This window comes from Pelecanus crispus, chromosome 1, assembly GCF_030463565.1.
Source record: "Pelecanus crispus isolate bPelCri1 chromosome 1, bPelCri1.pri, whole genome shotgun sequence".
In the NCBI taxonomy this organism is placed as follows: Eukaryota; Metazoa; Chordata; class Aves; order Pelecaniformes; family Pelecanidae; genus Pelecanus; species Pelecanus crispus.
In genome coordinates this window covers 34,505,896-34,520,009 of record NC_134643.1, presented here as the reverse complement: position 1 = coordinate 34,520,009, position 14,114 = coordinate 34,505,896, and the positions used below count along the sequence as shown (strand labels likewise).

General features: G+C 34.9%; 1 protein-coding gene across 1 annotated transcript in view; it reads left to right on the top strand.

The window, feature by feature from the left end:
• Nucleotides 1-14,114, top strand: part of ADAMTS20 (ADAM metallopeptidase with thrombospondin type 1 motif 20) — a 103,699-nt gene that overhangs the window by 58,509 nt on the left and 31,076 nt on the right. The window contains exons 20-28 of the mRNA XM_075704757.1: nucleotides 446-656; nucleotides 1,193-1,357; nucleotides 2,066-2,230; nucleotides 4,433-4,555; nucleotides 5,903-6,010; nucleotides 7,203-7,367; nucleotides 7,585-7,875; nucleotides 8,203-8,364; nucleotides 9,821-9,997. Coding sequence (XP_075560872.1) covers nucleotides 446-656; nucleotides 1,193-1,357; nucleotides 2,066-2,230; nucleotides 4,433-4,555; nucleotides 5,903-6,010; nucleotides 7,203-7,367; nucleotides 7,585-7,875; nucleotides 8,203-8,364; nucleotides 9,821-9,997 — 1,567 coding nt within the window. The remainder of the gene's footprint in view (nucleotides 1-445; nucleotides 657-1,192; nucleotides 1,358-2,065; nucleotides 2,231-4,432; nucleotides 4,556-5,902; nucleotides 6,011-7,202; nucleotides 7,368-7,584; nucleotides 7,876-8,202; nucleotides 8,365-9,820; nucleotides 9,998-14,114) is intronic.

Below are 14,114 nucleotides of genomic sequence, written 5' to 3'. Positions count from 1 at the left end.
AGTGTACTTGTCTAATTTTTATTGGTAAAGTACAAAGTCTTTTGTTAGGATTGTGAATTTATTCTATATATCCTGGCACAAAAACTTGTATTGCTGGGCAGAATACATATTTAATGAGAATTGTACCCACAACTGGAACTCATTTGAAACAGACTTGTGTTTTTGCACTCCAAGAAAGCCCATGCTGAAGTGTTCAGAGGATGAACAGTTAGAATTATAGCTTACATTTTTCAAAGTCACCTAGGAGATTAAGACAAAAGATCCTTTAAATTTAAAAAGATGGTTTTAAGTCTATGAGTCAAATTCTTTTATATTCCTTTGAAAACTCCAGTCTTGAGATAGATTTTACAGTTTTATCTGTTCCCTAAAGTGCATATCTATATTTACATGGCAATTTCTGGCACATTCTCTGGGTGCTTTATTCACCTACAGTTTATCCTTGTAGGTGGCACAATGTTGGCAAAAGTGACTGCACATCAAAGTGTGGCCCAGGGTATCGGTCTATAGAAATCCACTGCATGAAGTACTCTATTTCAAAAGGACTCAGTGCTCCAGTGGATGATAAGTACTGCGCTGATCAGCAGAAACCGCCAACCAGAGAGCCCTGCCATGGTGACTGTATGTTAACAAGTTGGCACTACACAGAATGGTCAGAGGTACAAATTCAAAACCATATGATTGTACCATTATAGTTCTGGTTAGCATTCGTATCAAACTTTTATTTCTATATCAACTTTTTTTTAGTTTAAGCAACTAAAAGAAAATAATGTTTGACAAATGCGGAGTTGGAGGAGGAGCTAATACCAATCTTTATATTTCAGCAACTTCCTCATATTTTTGTAACTGTAGCTAAATTGTTTGCAGCTTGGTTTTGGAAGTCAGCAGAGAAGATCTGGTGGTTGAAGGTGTATATTTTATTTACAGTCTTAATAATTTAGTTCTGAGAGTATATTGGAGAAAAGGAATAAGTACAATTTCACCTTTAATCTTCATTAAAGAGTTTTATCTTGGAACTACTAAACAAAGTGCCAAATTTATTTCATGTGAACATATTAGCAGTCTGTGGATTAAATGTTGGATACGTTTATCTAACACAATCATTAATATCTTTCACCTTTAGGACTGATAATGTATTTTGACTGGTTTTATCATGTTGTGCTTCCTGTTTCATAATATTGTGTATATACCGCAGTGTTCCAGGAGCTGTGAAAGAGGTGTCAGAACCAGAGAAGCTTTTTGTATGAACAATTTGGGTCGTCATCTTCCTGACAGAGAATGCCAGGAACTTCCAAGAGTTGTAACACAGAGTTGCAATGAATTCTTATGTCCAAGCTGGTCTGTTAGTGAATGGAGCGAGGTAATAAACCATGTAAAACTTAAAGATGCCTTTGGTCCTGGTCATCGATATTAAAATGAGCTGCTTTAAGTGTTTGGGTTTTTTGTTCTGGCTATTCTGGGGCACACCATAATAAAAATTCTGAAGTCCTAGGATTTGGCTTGTATACATCACAGATGTACAAATGGCGTGAGAACCTCTGAAAAACACACCTAGAATTTATTTTTTTCTGAAATTTTATTACATTAAAATGAGGTAGTGAAGCTACTTAAAGTAAATCTATCTACAGTAATATGCATACCTCCCTTTTTTATGAAGCATTGAGAACCATCCACCCAAGTGAAGTACAGAATAATATCCGGTTTATTATAGATTATATGGGTATAAAAGAATCATGGATAGTTTAAACATTTTTCCTGTGAAAGCTGTGATATGTGCACTCATATTTTAAACAAGTATTCTTTATTCTAATGGAAATAAATGATCTGTACATTGTTCTCATATTTTTGTAGCTTTAGAAACTTAATAGTGATTCCTTTGTATTAGCATTTAGGTTGATGTTTACAGGAAATGGAGAGTTCATAAAAGAACTACTTTTGTTGGACTACTTACAGTCATGTAACTTACAGTTATTTATGTGATCTTTAAAATCCAACAGATTACTAAAAGAAAGTGAAGCCATTAGTGCAGATTCGTGTCTTTACAAACTGATGACTAATAATTTTACAGTGTCCTGTGACATGTGGCAAAGGAATGAAGCATCGTCAAGTAGGGTGCCAACTTAATGGTGAACAACTGAGAGATGATTTCTGTAATCCAAATGATAGACCAGAATCAATAACACCGTGTGAGCTTCATGAATGTGCATCTTGGCAAGTAGGGCCTTGGGGATCGGTAAGTATGTAAGGATTCCTGGCTTCTTGTTTTCTAGTTCAGACTCTGAGCAATCACGGAGCAATACCTTTTAAACATTTTAATTGGATCTTAAGCAGTTACTTTAGTTGAATTGATTCACATGTTTGTTTGCTCCCTATTGGCTATCTAACCTGTAATTTAGGAACACACACATATGAGTTTGATGCCTAAAACAGTCATTGACCCAAGCCTTAATATCAAAGATGCTTTTACACATGAATGTATTACATCTCCAGAATAATGCAAATGTAGACAGCAAACTGTTCAGATGAATGAGACAGGTAAAAGACGAAGTATTTATAGTTGTGTGGGCATATTTAAGTGGTAGCTTTCATTAAGATAATAGAAGTGTATATGCTAATAACAGCAGGCAAAAAGACTTAGTATTTTGTTGTTATGTTTTGTTTTGACCTTCAGTGATAAAAGATCTGCTATCTCTTTATGTGAAAGTGCTGTTGAAAAAATGTTTCTGTGTATAATGATGCTCATCTAATATATATCAGAGTGGCTTCAAAATTCTGGAAAAAAGTGAATTAATTTGTGAAAGCAACTTTTGTCACCAAATAGATGAGAATTAATTAAAAAATAATAAGGTATTCAATCTTGTGGAGCTTTCATAAGATCAGGTTACTCAAACCAAGAGAAGTGTTGGATTATTCAGTGTTTCTTGGATGTTAGTGAGAATTCATAACTGAATAGCAGCTGATTATTAATTTTTTTACATACAACCTGTAGTAAAATACAGAATAAATACACCTTTGGAAATTAAGCATATTTTTAACTTAAACATTTCTTTTGTATAGAACTTTTCTCATGTAATATTTTTTCACGTTCAGAGATAACCACACTGTTGTCTAACATAATGTTGAGTTCCTTTTGAGCAGTCTTTTGATCACAGGGTGCTTTCCATTCCTAGAAGCTAAATGCAAAAATGAAATAAAAGATTAATTCAGTCCCATGATACAGTTCTTCTGAATAAAAAAATAACTGTGTATTGCCTTGCTGGAATAGTTTGTACAAGCAATTTACCAATCCATGTCACTGGAGCAGAGCTTTCCATTGCAGTTTTTCCACTGTACCATCTGGTAATAGCTTTTCACAACCTGGGTTTTTACCAGTATTTGTGCTTGAACCACAACATTTCTAGGATGGGATTTATATCATAATATTTTCAGGCATCTAACATTTTAGGTGCCTTCTTCGAGTGTGTCTTGTCAAACTCTATAGTAAAGGAAAAGGCATTTAACAGCTGCAGCTAGTGATTTGTTTGGAAGCCACCCCTTCCTCCCTCCCCCCACCTTTCCTCTACCCCTGTTTTTAGTGCTGAGCATGACATTATATGGATTGCCCCTTTGATCAGTTTGGGTCAGCTGTCCTGCCTGTGTTCCCTCCCAATCTTCTGCCCACCTCCAGCCTAGTCTCTGCAGGGGGCAGAAGGGGGAAAAAGAGAAAGTCTTTATGCTGCACAGGCACTGTTCAGCAATAGCCAAGATACTGGTGTGTTGTGGACACTGTTTAAGGACATATGGTCTGCCATGAAGAAAGTTAACACCATCCCAGTAGTCATTCCTATTCATTCTAGAAAGAGCTTTAAAATAGAAAGTGTAATTTAAAATTAAATTTTATTATAAATAGTGCTGGGAGACCTTATTGTTCTCTACAGCTACCTGAAAGGAGTGAGGTGGGTGTCAGTCTCTTCTCCCAAGTAACAAGTGATAGGACGAGAGGAAATGGGCTCAAGCTGTGCCAGGGGAGGTTTAGATTGGATATTAGGAAAAATTTCTTCACGGAAAGGGTAGTCAAGCATTGGAACAGGCTGCCCAGAGAGGTGGTGGAGTCACCATCCCTGGAGGTGTTCAAAAAACAGGTAGACGTGGCACTTTGGGATGTGGTTTAGTGGACATGGTAGTGTTGGGTTGATGGTTGGACTGATGATCTTAGAGGTCCTTTCCAACCTTCATGATTCCTAGTTTTTACTTTCATTAAAAAATAATCCAACCACCAAGCCAGGAAACATGAAATTATGACTCTACCCTTAATTGGTTTAGTGGTGGACTTGGTGATGTTAGGTTAATGGTTGAACTGGATGATCTTAAAGGTCTTTTCCAACCTAAACGATTCTATGATTCTATGATTCTATTCTATGATTCTATTTCAAGTGTCTGAAATTGACTTTAACAGTGCGCTGTAACATGTGGACACGGATACCAGATGCGTGCAGTCAAATGTGTTACTGGGACTTACGGAGTTATTTTGGATGATGACAGGGAATGTAATGCTGCTACTCGTCCTAGAGATAACCAAGTAAGTTAAAAAACATCTTTCAGTTGATTGTACTTTTTAGTTAGAAGCATCTAAAAACAAGTGTTGTCTATGGACTCTTTGAAGAAACTTGCAGGAAATGAGTTCTAAAGTGAGAAAAAAATACTGAAACTATCTGCTTTTTTCCTGAACTTCAAATTTGGCCTAGGGAATTAAGTAAAAGAAGAGTAATTTGGAGATTGGATGTTTGAAAATTGGGTATATGAGTGAAGGGGTCCAAAACTCTTTGATTATTTGGGTGGGGGTTGGGGGGAAGCTCCAACACGTAGAATATTATAAGGAGACTGCTTGCTGTGATGCTTAATAATAGCACCTAATTGGCTTGGTATTCTCTAAAATTCTGCTTGTATATAGTTCTTAAGAGTGACATGGTTACTTGAAGAAAGCTTCAGTTGTTGGAATAATAGTAATTCAAAGCTTTGTAGACATGAATTATGATTCAATATGGTATTAATATAGTTCTTTACCTTTTCTTCTTGTCTCAGTTTACTTACTTCATCACTTCCCTTAATTTAAATCTATCATTTTTCAGAAGAAATGTTTTTAATACAGTCAGTGGATTTACCCTTAACTTAAAGCAATTGGTGTCTTAGGTGCTATGTATTAATACGTTGATCTGGCCACCAGATTGATACATCTCATTTATATCCAGCTAAGTTGGTAACCACATACCTCCTTGAGGGCATACTCTGCTTTGTGTCTCAAGAACAGGAAAAAAAAAGGATTCCATGGTCCAGAGTAAACCAGTCACAAATTACCACCTCTCTGATGGCTTCTTGAATAGGATTTAAAAATATAAAAGCCAAATAATTGGTATAAATTTATTTCCACTTACATGTAAAAACACGGGGTTTGAGTACGCTTTGTATTTTGAATTGTGGTACCTGTTCAGCTGTTGACTGAAACTGAGCAATGTTGTGCTCTCAGTAGCTGAAGGTATAAGGGACAGGACGGCACAGCGACTATTTTCACTCAGTTCTTCTGTACTGCATGTGGTTCTGAAACAGGACATGGTCATGTCTATACCCCTTGTCTCCAGCAAGTTGCCCAACACAGTTCTTTCTCAAAGTGCAAACATTATTAGCTATTACTAATATGGTTTTAAGATAAAAAACAATTTTCTTTGCCTCTTGATTTGAAACACAACAAAACATTCAATGAAAAACCTTTGAAGAACACCAGGGAAAAGTTAGAAGATAGTATTTACTTGTTAATTAATGCTGGCTTATTGTAATGGTAGGATCTATCTCTGTGGGAGCCATTTGTTTTGCATTTGGTTCTTGCAAAATGTATATTTTGAAAGCTTTGGTTTTTTCCTCACCCCCACAGGAATGTGAATTGCCCTCTTGTCCAGAAAATACAAAATTATGGACTACATCGCTTCCTCAAGTTCATGTGGGGAAGGTGACCCAATGGAGATACGGATCATGGACTCCAGTATGTAACGTAATAGCGGTCACATCTTGCAGAGCAGTCCTCCATTCCTTTACCCATTTTTCCATAAAGCTCTCATTAATCTATTTTTCAGACTGAAATCTGCTTGGGATAGATTTTAAAGGAATTCTAAATAGAACCTGTTTCTTAAGGAGGAGATAGACACTCTCAGCAAATTCTGTGTGCTTCAAATCTAGCCAGGCAAAATAAGGAGGGAAAAAACCCCAGGATTCTAGGAGATAGGGTCCTGAGCAAAATAGCTTTCATATGATTGACAGTGTGCAAAGAAGTGGTTTTCTAAAACAATTGATCAGTTTCTGAGTATGGAGAACATCTTTCATTCTAAAATATGATTTAAATCTTTTATGTGAATAGCAATATTAAACAGTTTGGGTCTTTAAAGGTCTAATTTTACATAATTTGTAAAATAAACATTATAAAAACTGGTTTCTACACAAACTTGGTTTAAAGGAAGAGTTTTTGATTTTGATAGTGTTGAAAATTAGTTTTACTTGACAGCAATGTGAAAATTTGAAATTATATATAAATTATATATAAAAATGTGTGTCTGTTAATACTTCGAGTTTCTTAACAAAGCATATAACACAATTATATCTTTGCACAACTATTTTAACTAAACAGCAGTAAAGAGTGCATAGACTGAGACTGCTCAGAAACTTCGCTAAATCCACCTTGAACTTCTCAGCTATAAAGGCATCAGAAGGGGCTCAATGGAATATGCTAATATAAACTAGAATGGCAAATGTATTGTGGATATCAGTTTTTATTATATCAGTTGATGTACATATTGCATTACTGTGTAGTAACTAAAATGTTCTGTAAGTTACTCTCTAACATTTCTATTGTTAATAAATAAAAAATTGCCTTTGCAACTATATAATGATTCCATGTTACAGTTGAAAGGCTACCTGTTCAGATATGCTGAATTGCTTCATAAGAATTAAGGCCATGTAATTTAGTTCCAAGCCAACGGGAATTCTTAAGGGCTAAACCATCCAGCAATATTTAATTTTCCTTCCTGAATGCATGGCTCTATCAGTGTGAGATGGCAACCCGGTTCTCAGTGTTTAATTCTAAAGTCAAGCTGATACTAAGCTATGTTAGTATTTTAGATGCTTGCATGATCTTGTTTTGGTCTCCTAAAGTACGATGAGCTTGGATTGTTCTCTGACAGTGCTCTGCATCCTGTGGGAAGGGTGATCGTGCTCGCTATGTGAGTTGTAGAGATGCTCATGGAGGAATAGCAGATGAATCTTTCTGTGCTCATTTACCAAGACCAGCTGAAATTTCAAGCTGCTTTAGCCCATGTGGAGAGTGGCAAGTTGGAAATTGGTCCCCTGTAAGTATTAACTGTATTTTTCTTTTTTAATGTGTCTAGATTATTGGACAAAGTCTCTGGTTAGAAACTGGGACTTCATATTCTGTGCAAGTGTGATTGAAATTGCATCTCTTGAAAAAACAAAGTATATGTTTCTTATTGTCAAAAGTAAATATAAAAGTCTTTGGTTATTAATTACTAATGTTCTGTCACAAATGTTGGGTTAATTTTTGGTCAGTGCACAGTTACGTGTGATAGTGGAATAGTAACGAGACAAGTTATCTGTGTCAACTATCATCAACAAATCAACGAGAATTACTGTGATCCTGAAGGCCGACCTTCCAAACAACAAGTATGTAACATGCCACCATGTCCACCAGTTTATCATCATATTCCGAAAATACATGACCATCCAAGTCATTTTCCAGAAATAGGTTACCTTCCAATACACCATCCACAAGACAATATAAACCAATGGAACCATCCCTCTGTGGGAGGATATCAATGGAGAACTGGACCCTGGGGAGCTGTAAGAATTTTTTTTTTTAATATATTAATTTGTTCTCTCACACCTGTGTTAACATTTCTAGAAATGTTATTGCAGTACAGATTTGGTCAAAAGAGAAGCACATTTCTTTTTAAAACTATTATTATTATTAAGAATATATTAAATTCAAAATGTAATTTTTCTGTGACTTCAACTTCAGAATACTTTTACGTAGTAGTAATTTTTATTTGCAAATTTCAGGTTTGAAAGTTAATGTTCAAAAATAATAATTTTAAGTTGTTTTAACCAACATATTTTACATTTTTCTGATTATGCAATGGTGATATATATGTTTACATGTTTTGGTAGTGCTCTAGTACTTGTGCAGGTGGATTTCACCGTCGAGCTGTAGTATGTCAAGATGAGGAAGGAAGAAGTGCTAGTTATTGTGATGAGGCAACAAAACCTCCAGAGTCAAGACACTGTGATTCTGGACCCTGCCCACGATGGAACTATGGGAACTGGGGAGAAGTAAGATCTATTCACTTTCAAAGGCAAACATTATTTACCACATAAGCTTAGAAATAGTAACATAATTATTTGACTGTGAATGGAACTAAACACCATTTTTTTACTTATTTAAAAAGAATGAGTTTCGACCTGTTTATCTAAACTTTGTTCTTTGATCAAATCCAGAACTGTAGTGTAAATGAGTAGTGTAAATATACATCCAAAAGAAGTAAGTGTTGTGCGAGGCTAAGAATGTACAACATATAATTGAGTGTTGTAGTAGCGTCTTGAATCTTGAGACATACAAAATTATTTTCTGTTCAAAAAGATTTGTATGCAGAAAAAACTCAGTGTAGTAGCTACTGTAAGAATCAAATGAGCACAAGAAGCTATAAAGAAACTTTATTACATCAAATTTCATAGGTACTGACTAGAATAACTGCAAGTAGTAGCATTTACTGGGTTGTAGTTACAAATTAGAAGTATGAAGATAGGTTCATGCATCTAAAAGGTGTGCCTGGGTTAGAATGTTTTGATGAAACATTATACATTATTGGGTAAAGAACAGTTTCTCTATGCCAAGTAGTGCCGCATCTTGACCACACATTCTTGCTCATTCTTGCTCAAACACTACAAAAAGAGTTAAAGTTGGTTAGTTTGGCATTCATTCTAATCTAACCTCTTGTGATTCCAGCCCTTTTTTTCTCATTCTTGATACATCAATATCTAGAGTTGGGAAAAGAAGAAAAATTGAGTGACTTTTTTATTTTTCTTTTTTTCCCCTCATTTTGGCCAGATCTAGCCATGTAGTTCTCAAAGCCAGTCTGAGTGTCATGTTTTTTCTGCAGACTTGGGATCCAGTTAATGCAGATGCTGCCATTTTTGTCTAAGTTAGAATTCTCTCAAATACAGTAAAAAGCTATAAACTATTGGAACATGCTCACTTTTGATCAGATTGTTTTTAATACCTCATTAGAAATGAGTATTTTGGTCTGGAATTGCAGAATTACAGGAAAACTGAAACCCAGAAAACACATCCTATAAGTGTTTTGCACTTAGTCTATATAAGTTAGACTATGAGAAAGTGTGCCCTGTGTCTGAGTTTTCTCTTTTCTGATAGGGAAAACTAGTTTTAGGATCAACTTCCATCTTTTCTTCCTATTAAAGAGAGATATATATGTACATTTATTCTCACAAATGGTTACTTCTCCTTGATAGAGTAGATTCTCTGTAACTGAGACTTTTTGTAGAAAATCACTTGATAAACTATAAAAATGTAGTTTGGTAAACATTTTGGCGAGAGAATTGTTTTTTCATTATATGAGATTAGCCTGTAAGTCCTTATTCTTGAATTGGGTGTCCAGGGAATATGAAAACAGACGTAATAAATAATAACATGTACTGATTATTGCTGTATCTTTTTGGTTTAATGGTATGTGATGACTCTCAACATTGCATATATAATTCTGTATTTCAGTGTACTCAAACCTGTGGAGATGGAATAAAGACAAGACTGGTGATTTGTCAGCTTCCTACTGGCCAAATGTTGGGTGATCAAAACTGTGAAATTCTAGACAAGCCACCTAATATGGCACAATGTAATGTGCATTCTTGCCCTGGTGATGTTTCATGGCATCGGGGACCGTGGAAATCGGTACGATAGCATTCACTAATATTTCTCGCTTTCTTGTTCTTTCTGTTACTCTATTTCCCCTTGCCTTTAAAAAATTTTATTATTACTTTATTTGATACCAGTGAAATCATAATGCATGTGGAATATAGTCTATGTAGTTTTATTAAGCAATTGTTCCTGCAGTCATTGAGTTAAATAGGAAACAGCCATTTACTTCAATGGGAACAGTACCATGGTCTGTAAAATGTGATAGGGAATATTTTGAAAATTACCAGGAGTCATCGTAGCTGATAGCAATACCTAATAGGTTGTTCTATTTTGAAGGATTATGATTTGATTTGTGTTTAAATTTAAAAGTATATGCTGTAATTTATACTGTAGTATTATCTACATATTTATATTTGTAAAAAAAAAAAGCTTTTTAGTGCATAACTTTTTTCTAATAGTATATTTAAGTATAAAATAACTCACACACATGTGTATTACACTCTGTCATCAAACATTTTACTCCATATTACATGTACATTTGTGTATAAAAGTTTATATTTGTGGTTTTAAAACAGTGACTAATTAAAGCTGTCTATGTATAATTATGTATGTAACTATAATATGTTATTGTCTACATGTCACTGTCTATTCATGTGTAAAAATGCCTTCAGTAATCACCATTAATCTTTAAAATTGCCACTAGCAGATTATTAACATACTGAAGTAATCATAGCAAGCTCTACAATATAGAGTACATTATATTTCCCAAGCTGTGAATTTGACAACAATATTTATTATTGTGCTCAATTCTAAGGAGAATAATGGCAATCAAAGGAGGTTGGATCCAGTTCTGGTTCCATCAAAATCAGTTAAAAACCTGTCATTAACATCCCTGGCAGATGGGCTAGGACAACAGTTCTTTTTTTTTTTTTTTTAATTAATAAAATTATGTAATTTGGTTCTTTGAATTAATGTGGAAACATTTTTAAAAATATTATCCCATTTCAACTTTAAATAATTTATTGGTGTTTATATGATCTATTCTAATTTATTGCAAATAGACTTTAAAATGAGTTTTAATTAATAATTTACCACAGTTATCTCTTTCTTCCACTGTGCAAAACAGAGTTTTGGGTTTGTGTTTAACAGACACCAGAGTATCTTATTTAGCCATTAGCCAAATAATTAGTGGTGACTTGCTAATACTTAATTAATGTAGGTATTTTAGGTGCTGAGAAGACAACAGGGTGTTCAGCACACAGTTGCCTTCAAACTCAATGTTTGTTTTCCTTTTAGGTTGAAAGTTATTCGCAGCCTGTTCATTCCCTGAGTGATGCAGTTTGTTCTGCATTAGTAGGTTACCTGTAAGCTATTGTAATGTATCGTAAATGTTACATATGGCTTAGTTTTGCAAAGATTTTCATGTTGGTTTATATCTTAATTGACATAAAAAGCCATTTTAATCCTGCAAAAACTAAGCTTAGCATGGAATCTAGTTCTCAGAGAGAGAGTTTGCAGCCTCTGTTTTATGAGATTCCAAGCTCTATGGTTATTCAGTAATAGTTTTAATTTCATCACGCTGTCACATGGTGTTGTGCAGAAACAAACGTAGCAGATTCAGGAAATAAAAGCAGGCTCACATATTAAATATGCTGTCACTTCTTAGTAATTTAGTTAGTTTGAACACCGCCAACACACAAACTTCAGTTAATTTTTGTTGCTGTTTAAACAGAGCAAAATTTATTCATTGAGGATGACTGTTACGAAAGAGCAGTAAAAGCTCTAGTCACAGAAACACTGTTGTAGCCTAGCACAAACAGCTTTGTTTAGCCTTCACCTATGGGTAGTTGACTAGTGATGTGACAGTTTGGCAACAGATCATGGCTCTGCCTATCTTATGCCTTTCTAGCATACAATATGCTCTAATATAGGGGACTCTTAATGACTGGACACTCTCTGGAGGCTGGAGTCATCAAGCATGTCACATCTACACTTACTTCCTTCTGTATAAAGACAGCAAGAACCAGATAAAACACTATTTATATTTTTGATAGAAGTACTGACTAATATTTATCTGTCTGGACAGCAATGCATTACACTTTTATATCTACTAGTGAGATTCCAATGTCAAAACTTAAGTAGAAACTGAAATATGAGACTTCCCACATGCAGTGTAATTTGCCATAATTGATTCTGCTGTCTTTTACTTCTGGCATGCATGGCGCAGATGTAATACATGGAGAGGGTGAGTAGAAGGAAGGAAATTTCTGAGCAATTGCTTTACCTGGAACAACTCCTTGACGTCCTTGAATATTGGCCTTGTCTCTGGCCGAGCCAGTTCAGAAACGGGTATCAAAATTGCTTAAAAAACCTTTTCCGCATTCTGATGTAGCTTTGTCTAAACCATGTCTGAACTAAAAGCTTCACTCAAAGATTATTCCAACTTTTACATACCCAGATAGTTTCCTCTTGGATTTCAGATTCCAGCAGAAATAGATTCAGAAAAAGTCAAACTAGCTAAGACTAATACAGAATCCTCAGTCAAGAACCTGATCCACCATGTAGAAGGATTGTTGTAGTTTATCAGTTGTCAGTGTCTTTTATGCTCTCTTCCATATATTGGAGCATTCTAACTTCTTCCACTAGCTATCACTATATACCACTATTTGAGGATAGAAGACTTGTAACAATATGCCTTGTAAGTACAGTTCTTTTAGTTTTTGATTCATTTCACACAACGTAATTGAAATAAAAAGTATCTTGTAAATGCACAATAGGGCAGTTGCAAGGAAGGCTCTGTTTATGATTTGAAGCCAGAATTCTGGTTGATGCTTTCTGCAGTTTAGCAGCTATGGGCATTTACATTTTATAGTGTCTGTCTGCAGCTACCGGAGCTGACCATTACAAAGCTTAAAAGCTATGTACTCCTCTGTTGCCAGTTTCTGCAGTTGTCCAAAGGGATGTAAGGCAAATAAATCTCAAATTCTAAAGGCTTGTACCACTCCAGCACGCTTTCTTGGTAATATATGTGTATTCAGAAACTTTGATTCTTTGAATCTTTGAAACTTTAATTCAGTCCAGAATTTTCATATCATGATATCCAAGCCAGAAAGACACTCTGAAGTTTTACAGGGAGGATAGCTAGGAAACACATCCTTTTGCCTGTAACTTGAATTCTTTTGATCTCAAGGTCATTGAGAGACTCTGACAGTGATCTTTTTAGAATGTGGCTGAAGTCTTCTGCCGGCATAGTTTTGTGCAAGTTTCTAAGGGAATTTTTTTTAGTAAGAAGTGTATCATGCTCCCCCCTTGCCCCCCTTGCATTTGTATCAAAATCCAAAGGAAATGGAGTGGGTTTACACCAAGTCCATGCATCTTGAGGGACTCTGCTTTGTTTTCGAAGAATATTGGTGTCAATTCTTAATGTAAATGAGGTTGATAAATATTATACAAACATTCCTAAATTCAAGTGTTTCAAGTGTTTCAAAATTTGAAACATTTGATTTCAAGATTTCATTGCCTAGTTGGCATGTATGTAAGTACATGCCTCTTTTTTGATATACAAAGATTACAATACAGATGTATATATTTTGATATATACAGATTTATAATGTATTTATCGGTTAAATAATACTTGAGGTAAATATAGGTGCTTATTTTAATGGAGTTGCACCACCAGTAAATTTGGCCTGTATACCTTGGATATTTTTCTTTTAGACTACTCTAGATTCATTGGTGAAGGGATTGAGGCAATGATCCAAAACTTCATGAAAGGATGAATAAATTACAAGCTAAAAAGTATGGAAACCATATGTCACATTATATAATGTCAGGAAAAATTCCATAGCATTCTGACAGCTGGCTAAGAGTACTTTGTTCTAGTATAGATTTTTATTGTATCCCGTTTTTCCACAGTGCATTATTGGTTTTTTGTGTGTAGTCCATGCAGTAAGACTTCTGGTTTATTGTATTAATTTTCATCAGAGTGGTTCAGCTTTTCTGACCCTAATGACAAGAAGTTGTTTTTTACTTAAAGCATGAAAAGAGAATTACAAATTCGCAAAGTTACCATAAGGTTTTAAAAAAAGGTTTTAAAAACTGAACCATAATGACTAGATTTAACAATTTTGTGCTAGAAGAGTTGTAGAAT